The 12,500-nt window shown below is 39.6% G+C and overlaps 1 protein-coding gene across 1 annotated transcript in view; it reads left to right on the forward strand.

Moving 5' to 3' along the window:
- Window positions 1-2,444: 2,444 nt before the first annotated feature.
- The window catches only part of LOC138044491 (uncharacterized), a 28,303-nt gene continuing 18,247 nt past the window's right edge, over window positions 2,445-12,500 (forward strand). The window contains exons 1-7 of the mRNA XM_068890993.1: window positions 2,445-2,948; window positions 3,618-3,744; window positions 4,788-4,939; window positions 8,569-8,672; window positions 9,371-9,462; window positions 9,704-9,817; window positions 11,954-12,046. Of these exons, the coding sequence (XP_068747094.1) occupies window positions 2,718-2,948; window positions 3,618-3,744; window positions 4,788-4,939; window positions 8,569-8,672; window positions 9,371-9,462; window positions 9,704-9,817; window positions 11,954-12,046 (913 nt within the window). The 5' untranslated portion in view covers window positions 2,445-2,717. The remainder of the gene's footprint in view (window positions 2,949-3,617; window positions 3,745-4,787; window positions 4,940-8,568; window positions 8,673-9,370; window positions 9,463-9,703; window positions 9,818-11,953; window positions 12,047-12,500) is intronic.

Genomic DNA, 12,500 nt, shown 5'->3' on the forward strand with positions numbered 1-12,500 from the left:
AACAACAGGAGTCCCTGTTTGCATGATTGTGACAAAGCCGAATACATCATGATTATTCCCAATGTTTATAATTTGTACCAAGTCAGCTGAAGAGGTTATTGGCATCCTGAAATTTTAAACAAGAACTGACACAGACATTGCCACATGTTGCGTGCCTGCACTTGCCATACCAAATACTTCAACATTACCTTGACTGTATGGTCCGGCAAATAGTTTTAGTTGGATCAACAATTCCTGGACCTGGGTTGTTTGTACGTCATTTGCGAGTCGAGTTAACTCAGGAATGTAAAAGCGATACAAATAGATCTTTGTAAAGCCGCAGATGATTAATTTGTTACATTTCATAAATGGGAACCAAACTTTTCAATACTGGCAAATAAATGGCCTTTGCCAGCAAATAAACAGAATGGATGTCAACGAATAGTCTGTATTGTTGAAAGAATTCCCCATTTTGACTTCGTCGCATGCCCATACTGACAATAACAGTAGTTCTAAGAACAGTTCAGATTGCTAAAAGTCGGATCAGTTTTTATCAGGTATTCTCAGTTTCGCACAAAGCTGCTGTAAGGTTCTCAAAGATCACTAGGAGCTGAGATGGCCGGCATGTTGATGGAGATCCCCGCTCTTGTGCAAAGTGTTTATTTGTAAAACAAATTAGAACAAATATATATAATTTTGTCTTTAATGTCAACAACTTACCTTTGGCTAAACAATCGAAAAAGATTTATTCTAACAGCTCGATCCGTACGACCCGGGCCGTACTCGACCGCGACTACAATCACAAAGTTTGAACAGTCAAGATGCGATGATTCGGGAGCGACCATGCACATCCAAGAGAAAATGATACATCTTAAGGGCTAGACTTTCAAAAGTCCTTCGTCTCGTGTAGATTCGCGTCTGAAAAATCACGCTTCGCTCGCCAAAACATTTTCTCCCGGGATTCTCGTGAGGTGGAATTGTGGCAAGTCTACTTAAGGGCTTGAAACATGAGAGGGATGGTTGATTTATTCAAACACGCACTGTTTATTTTGTCATGCAAAATGGACTGATATTCCACGCATACATACATTTTAAGACTCTAATAGTTCTTTTCAAGGCTTTCTATTAATTTTTCTGACTCAACAATACATTTTTCAGCAGCTATTAAGAGTTTTGAATAATCCCCTACCCCCGGCTCAGATAAAGTTACAGTCATGTATGTAAATGTATGCAAGCATAAATTTCCATGCACTAATGTCACACGAAAAACAAGAAACGGAGGACATTTTATACCTCATGCGCTTACTGCGCATGAGTAATAAACGCTTCATCTATCCATCACTCACTGTAAGTGCAAATCATAGATATGTCATTGATCTTGAAGAAGCCGAGCGTGGAAGTTAAGATTAATACTTTGGAAAACGAAGAAAGTATATTTTTCAGCCTGGTCGGTCAAATTTGGCCCATTCTTCTCTAATTGAAAACCTTTTCAAACCAGATCGTGTTCAAATTTACCGGGCAATCGGTTATGAATAATTAATGATGTCTCGGCATTCTGCGCGATGGAAGAAAGTTGATGATCATATCATATATCATACAGCTTTATTTACCCTCGGATTTTTAGAGTAGCTTGGTGTAGCTAATATCTGCGAGCATTTACCCTCCCAACGACGATACACCACAGAAGACAGACCGCAACACCGGGAACTACACGCCCTACTCTTTGCGACAAGTGTGTGGGTTTTTTTACGTCCCACAGGATTATGAACATTGAAAGGTTGTGAGACGGGACCTCCGGCTTATCGTCCTTATCCGAGAAGACTAGAGAGTCTAACCATTTGCAGATGAAATTACAAAGGCAGCACTTTCTCCTCAGTTATTTAAAGACCCTGAGTGTTGGTCCGGCCGGAGTTGAACCCACGACCTCCCGCGTGACAGCCCGGTGCTCAACCAACTGAGCCACCGGTGCGCGGTCACAGCATCAAGCAAAAATGTCCAAAAAAGGGAGAAAATGGAGACCGGGCTTCAAAACAACAAAGAGCTTATGATCTAGTTCTGAATTTTTTTTGTGCTTTGGGATTTGAAATGAAAGACTCCTGTGTGAAATTGTTTATGTTAGGTCACCACCTATTTGTACGCGCGGGGCCTGAAACAAAGGAACATCACACCGAGGCACTTGCTGGAGCCAATCGCAACAGCTAACGAGAGATTTAGCTGCATAATTTAGTAAAAAGTATATTCAACACGAAAGTACATTACTTTCGTTTTGTAAAGGTGAAAAAACCGAGATTACACTCAGCAGTATTAAATTTAGAGAGAAAAGTTCAAAATTATGCTCAGTTTGCAAAATTATCACAAACATTACGCCAGAACAGTCGACATAAGACATCCCTTATCACCAAGGAACTCCTTGATCCACCCACCAGGTACCTGGTTAATCAAGTTGTTACTATCCCTTCCACCTGTTACACGGTCAATAACCCTTTCGAACAAGACTTAGGCTTCAATTTTACGACGTTTCGACGATAACAAGCTTTTTTATCCGATCCTTCACTGGCAGCAATCTAAAATCAGGGCATCACGATGAGATTTTGCTAGTCAATTTCTACCTCTACGACGTAAACTAAGTATTTTCAATCAATCACATGACTTATTTGTCAGCTTGATTGATTGTTGTGAACACTGAGACAATAGACTGAAAGAGGCGCGAAAAAACAATCAATCGGTGTCAGCTGTCTATGTTCTACCAACGGAGTACTGAAGGACGTGAAATGCTCTGGTGTTTGCTCTATTTAACATGGGTTTGCACTCTTCACATCGAAAAGAATGAGGCAGTTAAAATGTATCCCCCGAAGTCCTCAGATTTTGCCGAGTGCGAACTCACACAGGAGGAAAAGGAAAAGTTTATGGACGAACACAATAGATTACGAGGAAAAGTTTTCCCGGAAGCTGCCGACATGGAGTATTTGGTAAGCGCAAATAACGAATGTCAGACAACTACATGATCCTAAATGCCCGACCGCTCGCGCCATGCAACATTTTTTTATCCACAACCAGTTTATCATAACACAATGACTGGCTAGGTTGATTAAAAAAAAAAAAAAAGAAAAACAACAACAAAAGGGGTCGGTATTATCGGTTTGCTTTCAAAATCCTGCGAAATTCGTTACAAATTAGATGTGGCGGGACAATCGCTTAATAGTTTTACTGCCACTTAGTCATCAGTGGACATAGGTATGTACGTTTCGAGAGTTTAGCGACGTCTAACTTAGGTCACCTACGGCAAGAAAGGAATGAAAAGACGATTTCAGTCAACGAATGTTTTTGGTACTAGGATATTGAATTTCGTATTCAAACATATCGTCTGAAAGAAATGTGAATGCACACCCCTTCATCTGTTGTCTACTTGTTCTGCGCGAAAAGGCCAAAAACTGAAAATAGCGGATATGAGCAAGACGAGTGAGTTTACACAGTATCCGTTTTCTTCTAATTTTATATCAGCTTTTAACATTTTTGTTGCTATCACAAAGGCTTGAATTCTAGACTGAAAGCCGTTTTCAATCGACAATATAGATGAGCCGATATTACACTATGGCGTTAGTTTCTGCTTTTATATCGGTCTTTTTTTTCTGTTGCAGCTGTGGGATAGCAATCTCGCTAACTTAGCTCAGATGTGGGTCAATAAATGTATCTGGGATCACGGATTTCTCTTTTTTGGTGACGAATATCCCAAGGAAAAGAATGCCACTTTCACTGAACAATTAGGTGCTTTAATTAGTTGATAGTTGATACAGTTTCTTTTATTGGTGATTATAAATACCGTAATTACACTGGGAGCCTCTTCTTTTAATTAAAGTGCCTATCACCCTTTTTTTTCCCTTTTAAAAAAAAATTTTAATGGTACGTTTATAAAATTTTTCGAAATTTATTCGACGATTCTGCGGTCTTCATGTTTGTTAGGCGCATTTAGGTTTGATCGAGCGCGAAGAGGGACTGGGACCTGTGACGTAGCAGGAGTAAGTTTTCGCTTTGTTGGTAGTGAAATGTTCGTGGAGTGTACCTTTGTTTCATACATTATCTTTTAATACAGCAGATCAAAGAGAACTTATACTGTCACTTACTGTGGCAGTAGTATGGCGCGTGAATGCGAAGTGAGTTACGCCTGCTTCGTCATCAGCACAGGACTTCGGCGTTCGGTCAAAACAGCACAGGAATACGAAAGTACGCTCTTAAAGGCATTTTAGGCCTTGAAAAAATGTCTAGAACTGTGAAAGACGGGTTTGTTTTACTTTTAGCGGTGAGTTTTTTTTTTCTCAGTTCCTTAAATTAAAAAAAAAAAATGGTGATAAGCACTTTAAAACCTGGAAAACTTCTCGGGTTAAGCAACAATTCGTGAAAGAAAAATGTCCTTGTTCTGGAAAATCTTTTCTTTGAAATTGCTTTCAAGACCATGCAGATAAAACAAAAGAAATTGGCAAGGTTTCATGATTTATAGGGCTTTCCTTTCAAAGCTACAAAACGATTTTTGAGTCTATTCGCAAGTGTGACTTAAATACATACGAGACATACTTATTTTTGATATTAGAGATAAAGAAAGTAAATGACGACAATACATTGTATTACTGTCTCATATTTTTCGCGTCCTCTTGATCCAATATGGCAAAATTGCGAAATAGTGGGATTGCACACCCTTGTTTCATGGAATACAACATCCTAACAAATTGAACCAAAGATGTAATAGAAGTTTACGTGTATGTTGAAAACGCCTTCAAACTAAAGAATTTTCTCTGACGCATTGTTGGTTACAGGGCAAAACCTTGCGCGGGAAACGGGTCAGCTGGAAACTCCGGAGGATCGGGTGGAGAGATGGTTTAATGAATCCCACTACTACAGATATAGCAAGTACACAAGCAGCACTGCTGGTGATTGTTCCAAAACGCCGTGTGGTCATTACACACAGGTAACGAGGGGCAGAAGGTGAACAAAACACACCTGGTCTCCCAAATCCAACCTGGGATTTTTGTTGTTAGGACTTAAGTGTAGAACTGGAATTTAAAAGGTAAATTTCTGCAGATAGCATGCATGGTGTCCCTCTGCTAAAGAATAGAAATATTTAACTTTCGTCCAGAGTATATTAATTGCACGTAACTGCAATTGTACATGAACACTCAATTTTGACATCCAACACGAAGTGTCAATTTAAGTCCCAGTCGTAACCTTTGGTACCTATTTCCAACAATAAGGTAAGGGTAAAGGTAAGAGTTATTTTTAGATTAGAGTAAATACAGCTGTTTATCCTGCTTGGCGAGCAGGATTTGGGGACACTTTGTGACGTTAATTGTCTGTATTCGGGGACACGAGTGATTTTGAGGAAGGGGACACTTTGTGACTCTTACAAACAAACAAACAAACAAACAAAAAATCTTTATTTATGAACAGATAACATTACAGAAGCATTACCCGCAATTAGCAAAGATATTCGAGGCGGGAAAATGGAAATGGAATTTTGACTAAGGCTAACTCTTCAGTTTACAAATGAGTAAAGTAAAAATTACAATTTATATGAAAACTAGATAACACTACGAAGAAAAAAGAAGGAAACAAATTGAATTATAAAATAAATAAAAACTAGATAACACAATAAAGACGAACGAATGAAACTAATTGAAAGAATAGAAACAGATGGGCAAAAGTTTACTTAAAGACATTTTTGACTAGCTTTACCCTTTTAGTCTGGCGAAGACTAGGTCGTGTTCTATTGGGATCAACCGTTTCAACCGCAACCGGTTTCGGTTGAAGCGGTTGAGGTACCCAGAGTCATCGGGCTTCTTTTTTTTTTACGCAAATACTAATTACAAAGGTTTAGACGCATTAACTACAAGCAATATGGTACAAAACATTACGGACAACAGCGGATGAGCGCCCGAAAAGATGCTGGGATAATGGCTCCATTTTCCCACAAAAAGTGGGTTCCAGCCTTAATGCGCCTGCTTGAGTTTAAGGGGAAACAGAAAAGAGAAAAAAGTAAACAGTGGAAATGGCGGATTGAAAGTGTTCGAAAAACAAAAATTTAGCCTTACACACCATAAAAGAAACTGGAGAAATGATCATTGGCTTGCTGTAAGAGCGAGGGAAGATGAAAATTCCGACGCTTTCGGTAAGTGTATTTTTAGTGTTTCAGGGTGCATTCCATCTTTCAGAATAACATCGTGCAAGCAACACACACGATCGATACTTTATTGTGGAAACGACACCAATCTCCTCTTCTACTACAATTTTGTGTAGCTGTAATTCTGAATGGCTTCGAAAAGACCTTCTTCCACGGACAGTTTCTCCTTGACACTGGACCGCCAAAGAAAGTGGAGATCACTGCGGGCATAATTCTCTAAGAAATCACAAGGCACCGGGCAAAGACCGCCTCAATGCTGAGCTGTTCAAGGCAGATACTGTGACCACCGCAAACATCTTGCAACCACTTTTCAACACCATATGGGACAGAAGAAATTAAAAATCCCTGATGACTTGAATCAGGGTATCATCATCGAGATACCAAAGGAAGGAGCTCTGTCTCAATGTAGCAACTAGCGTGGTATTACATTGCTATCCACTCCTAGTAAGATCTTAGCGAAAGTCATCATGAAGCGCCTATCACTGGCTGTGGACCATAAACTTCGCGAGGAACAGGAAGGTTTCAGGGGAGGAAGGGGCTGTATCGATCATATTTTCACGCTGAGAAATATTATTGAACAGAGTACCGAATGGCAGCGAACTTTCTATGTGAACTTTGTAGATTTTGACAAGGCCTTCGACAATGTACACCGACACAGCCTCTGGAAGATATTACGAGCGTATGAAATCCCCTCCCACCTTGCTGAGATTATCAAAAGCTTCTACGATAACTTTACCTGCTCGGTTGGTGATGGTGACATCTTATTTATTTGAAGTCCACACTGGTGTTAGACAGGGGTGTGTCATGTCCACATTGCTTTTCAACCTTGTTTGATCTCGACCCCAGAGCTCTTCCCTTGACTGAGGGAGGGAAGAGCTCTGGGGAACCCTGAAACAAAGTGTCTTCTGGTTGGTTTTCGTGAAGAGCAATCAAAAGCGTCTCTAATTGGCACATTCATGGTAGCACAAGGATTGAGCAGGCGCCGTAAGGCTCAAGTAGCCAATTTTTGGCTATAAGAACCCTACTGCGCATGTTCTGCTACACAGAGTTTCCCAGAGCCTTGAGTCGATCCAAAGCTCTGGTGACGAGAATGAACCTTGTTGTGGACTGGATCATGTGGCGCACCACTGAGGATCAGATCAGGGGCATCACATGGACGCCCTTTTCCTATTTGGAAGACCTAGATTACGCTGATGATCTAGCCTTACTATCACACACCCACACGCACATCCAAGAGAAGACGCAACGCCGTAACACCTTTGCGAAGCAAGTTGGCCTCAACACCAGCAGCAAAAAGACCGAAATTATGGCACTAAATACTACTGACGCACGACCAGTCCAGATTGATAATGAAGAACTTCCTTACACAGACAGATTTACCTATCGTGGCAGCATCATCAGTAGAGAGGGAGGAACTGATCTGGACATTCAGAACCGTCTCAACAAGGCCAGAAACTCGCTCAACATGATGAATAAGGTACGGCACTCCTCCGCTTACCATACTCTCACCAAGCTGAAACTATCACAGCTGCGTCCTATCAACTCTCCTGTATGGTTCAGAATGTTGGCACGTAACGGAGAAGGACTTAACAAAACTCTCCACATTTCACAACAAGAGCCTTCGGCGTATCCTACGCATCTTTTGGCCTAATGTAATCTCAAGTCTCTTTGAAGGGTGTGGAACTGAACCAATGGCTACCATCCTGATGAGGAGACGCTGGAGGTGGATTGGCCATGTTACCCGTCAAGAAACTTTGCGAAAACTGCTTTACATTGGAACCCAGAAGGGAAACGGAAGAGGGGCCACTCCAAGATCACGTGGCGACGGACAGTGGAGAAAGAAATTAAGGAGATGGGGAAGACTTGTGGAGGCATCAAGCTTATGGCAAAGGACCGGCAGATGTGGAGGGAGCATGTTGCTGCCCTACATGCCACTTAGGCGTAAAGGGCATGAGTGATCTTATAGCGATACTCACCGTTACGTCGCCTATTGTCATTTATGTGCAAATCAGAGATCTATTGGCTGTCGAAACAAAGGTTCTTTTGTTCTGAGGTGGGCAAAATTTAAATATAAAAAAAATGTTTGTAAACAGTGAATATCGTAGGGAATAAGGATCGATTTATTTTCACATAACTATTTGACAATGGGCCATTTCGGAGTTGCTGTGTGTCTCGGTTTCGAAGTGAGTCTTGGTGCTCAACTATTGTAAGGGAAATAAGTTTGATTTCCATAAGAATACGCAACTCATTTCCATTTGAATGGTTTTGCACCATGACTCGCTTTGAAACTGAGGCATGCAGCAACTCGGAAATGGGCTATTGTAATAGAGAAACAATTTTTTAAAAGCAGATCACGCTGGTAAGGGCTTCTTCACTTAATCTTAAATTTGCTTTTACAGATTTCATCGTTCTTCTTTCAGCTCGCTTGGGCCAAGGTGAAGTACGTAGGATGTGCAAAAACCTTCTGCAGAAATTTCTTTTCCAACGGAGGAACATTTGTAGCTTGCGACTATGGCCCCAAATCGTAAGTATAACATCACATTTCATCCATGAATTAGGTCTTCTATTGGCTTGATAAAGTGGTTTTCATAAAAAAAAAAGTTAACATTACCATGGCCAACCACCAGCTCTATGAACTTATATATAATTACGATAATTGAAAGCAAATAAGAGGAACAGCTTTAACTCGGCGCACACTGAATGCGCTAAAATTAAAAAAACTTAAGCAACGACAACACGATGGCAATCAAAGCGTCACAAATTTGCATATTTAGAGGGAAAAAACAATCGCTTGTACGCCCTGCACGTTCGTTTTCACGTCTTTTTCATTTCGTTGCCGTCGTCTGGAAAACAGCAGGGAACTTTAGCAACAACATTGGCGAGGGCAAAGAGAACGTCACAAATTTGCATATTTATTTGGGAAAAACAATAGCTTTGCACGCCCTGCACGTGTGTTTTTCACTTTTGTCCACTTCTTTGCCGTTGTCAGCAAAACAACAACTTGAAATGTCTATTTGAAGAACGTCAGCACTTGAGGATAAATTTTCTCCTCTAAATTAAACACCGTTCCGACCAGAGTCAATCTTGAGGAACTATACCACACCTTTGTCATATTAAAGTGCGGAAGTGAAGTGCGGAAAGAAATGTATATGATGAGCGCTCATAGTTGCAAAGATTGTTTCAGAACGTTGACTCTTTTGACACATGTCCTCTCTAATTTAGAGGCAACGTAATAGGAGAATATCCATACCAAGACGGGACACCGTGCTCGAATTGTGCTTCGGGAAGTGGATTCTGCTACAAGAAACTTTGCAGTAAGTATACTCAAACCAAGTTTAAAGTGATTGCGTGACTTGTCAAATAAGAACAGAGTATTACGTAATCCACCAAAATGATGATTTTTTTAGTGATTTAACCCAACGAATTCAAAACCGTTTCGAGGGTTCTCTCACTTCTTCAGTGGTCTTAGGATAAGCTAAATCAGCAACATCACATTTAGCTAAAATTGCTCTTAACCGCCATAAGTATTGCCATTCATTCCATCTTATATTCTAGGAGACTGTGCTGACTTCGATTACCACTGTGGACTGACTGGTTTTCCAGAATCTATGTGTGCAACGCATCCAGATCTCATGGAAAAGACTTGTCCAAAGCTTTGCAAGATGTGCAGTGAGTTGATTTTACCTATAATTAGCAATCAAACCATGCCCTTCAACAACAAATGCCTAATACAAGATTACGACTTAACCCTGCGATAAGGTTCTTTACATAAAACAATGGATATCCTGTTCACTGAAGCATAATACAGTTCCAATAGTAAGTAACTTGTATTGTTTTTATGTTAAGGATTGCATTATGTGAGCCCTAAAACGCCACAATTATTCAAAATAGCGGCGCCCTCGAAGTTTAAAAACAAAAATAGGCGATTCTAAAATGCTTCCAAAAAAAAAACTGATGTGACCGTAGAGGTTAATATTAATATTTCCTGTGATTTAAAGTTAGTTTTTTGTCGGAGTGGAGTTTCCCTTTAAAAATCCAAAATTAGTTTCCTTCTCCCCCCTAAACGGCTGGCATTATGGGATTGTGCAAGTAGCGAATAATACAAAAGCTATTTGTGTCAGGGCAACCATAAGTGCGTAACACGTCATAACTATTCAAGATGGCCACGCTTGGAGGTGAAAATAAGTGATTGTGAACTTCACTATTCCTGATTCAAACAATTTTCTACAAAAAAATATTTGTAAACATTACTTCCTTCGGTTTAAACATATTCTGTAGTAACTTATTTAAGAATATATTTCCTTGTCGAGATAGGAACAAGTAACTGTACACCACAATTCAAACTTTCTTGTACGTCATTTTTTTTTTTAATTTTCTGTGACGTTTTGCTTTTTTACCGCCATCGATGGGTCTTTCTGGCTTCCTACGTTCTCGAACAGTTATTTGCTGCTCGATCATTGGACGCGCAATGGAAAGTGTATCATGAAATAACTCTGAATTAAAATTACAAGCACAATTTCTATAGCGCCAAAATCCAAACGTTCCAGGCTGAGGCGCTTTACAAAAATGAAAAAAATACTGAGAAAATATTAATTCTACAGTATAAAAACTGCGGTATAAAAACTTCTACAATGTAAGAGCTATAATATAGCTAAAATCAACTCTAAAAAGTTCGTTGAAAAAGAAACGTTTTCAACTTATTTTTAAAAATATCAGCCGCGCGCCGACGCACAGTTCTCTATTTCGTTGGGCAAGTAATTCCATAGTCTTGGAGAACAAGCAGAGAACGCTCTATCTCCGGAAGTATTGAAATTAGAAAAAAGGAGTAACAAGCAGTTTTGAATTAGTGGATCAAAGGCGGCGTACAGGAGTGTAAGTTTAGAGTAGATCTTGTATATAAACCGGTACTGAGCCATGAAGGGCCTTATATGTAAACAATAAAATTTTAAAAACAATGGGTCGACCAACCGGAAGCTAATGAAGATCTTTAATGTTGGCGTGATGGGGTCGTATTTTCTCCCGTGCACTAAAAGACGTGCTGCACAGTTTTGAACCCATTGAAGCTTTTGCATTAGACTCTTTGGTACCCCCACGTAATCATGAGTGAATTACAATTATCGAATCTGCATGTGACAAGCGTTTTAACACTTTCGTCAGATAACAAAATTCGGGCATTACGAATAACGAAACAGCGAAACAGCGAAACGAAGCACCAAAACACCATGTATGACCCCACCATACATTGAATACTAACCCAAAAAGGTTGGATTGGAGATTAAATATCATTGTAGGCCTGAGATTGAAGACTGAGATTAGGAGCATTAACTTTTTAGGCTTAATTAGGCCTAAAACGATGTTTAATCTCAAATCCAACCTTTGTCGGTGAGTATTCAATGTATGGTGGGGTCATACATCGTGTTTTGGTGTTTCGTTTCGCCGTTTCGCTGTTTCGGTGTTTCGTTGTTTAGTAATGTCCAAAAAATTATAATACGGGCCATGTTAATATTCTGAACATGAAAAAATGATGATTTGCACGAAGCTGCAATTTGCTTTTCAAAATTAAATTTATCATTTAAAATCTCATTTAAAATACTCCGAGCAGAATAGACCTTGTCGGGACCTAAGGATAGAACGTCTAACGGAGTTTTAGGTCGATATTGGTATAATAACAAGAAGTTCGGTCTTACTTTTGTTCAACTTTAATTTGTTAATAGTCATCCATTCATCAATATCTTTCACTGAAAGGGTGGTTGCTTCTTTAAACTGTTTTCGAAACACAATTCTTTATCGAAATTTGTTTTTTAGAATGTCCTCTCCAATGTCGCAATGGTGGAACTTTGAACGAAGTGAAGTGCATTTGTTCCTGTCGCCAAGGGTGGACAAGTACTGACTGTTCAGGTATTCTTGCACGACATTGAAGGGTAAGGAAGGATCTTGTCGCACGATTCATCATCATCATCATCATCATCATTATTATTTATTTATTTATTCATTTTGCCACACTAAATCCATTACAAGAAAACAAGTTTACATAATAAAAAGAAAAAGTGGCGAGGAAACCTAAATGAAACCATGGCGTTTATGTGAAATTAGGTTTCCTCACGAAGAACACGGAGGGGTGATCATACAATTTCATCATCAGCATAATTGTCATCATCTTCATAATTATCATCATCAGCAGTACCTTATCATCATCATCCTCACATATAGGAACAGGAACAGCATTCCAATATTTGGAATCCTGTTCCTGATGATATCAAAGCAGAAACTACTTTGTCTTCTATTAGAGCTAAGCTTAAGTCTTTTATTTTGTTAGGTTATACCAGATTTTTGATGAATTCTAGTTTTGAGG

The sequence above is a fragment of the Montipora capricornis genome, chromosome 4, assembly GCF_036669925.1.
Source record: "Montipora capricornis isolate CH-2021 chromosome 4, ASM3666992v2, whole genome shotgun sequence".
Taxonomy (NCBI): Eukaryota; Metazoa; Cnidaria; class Anthozoa; order Scleractinia; family Acroporidae; genus Montipora; species Montipora capricornis.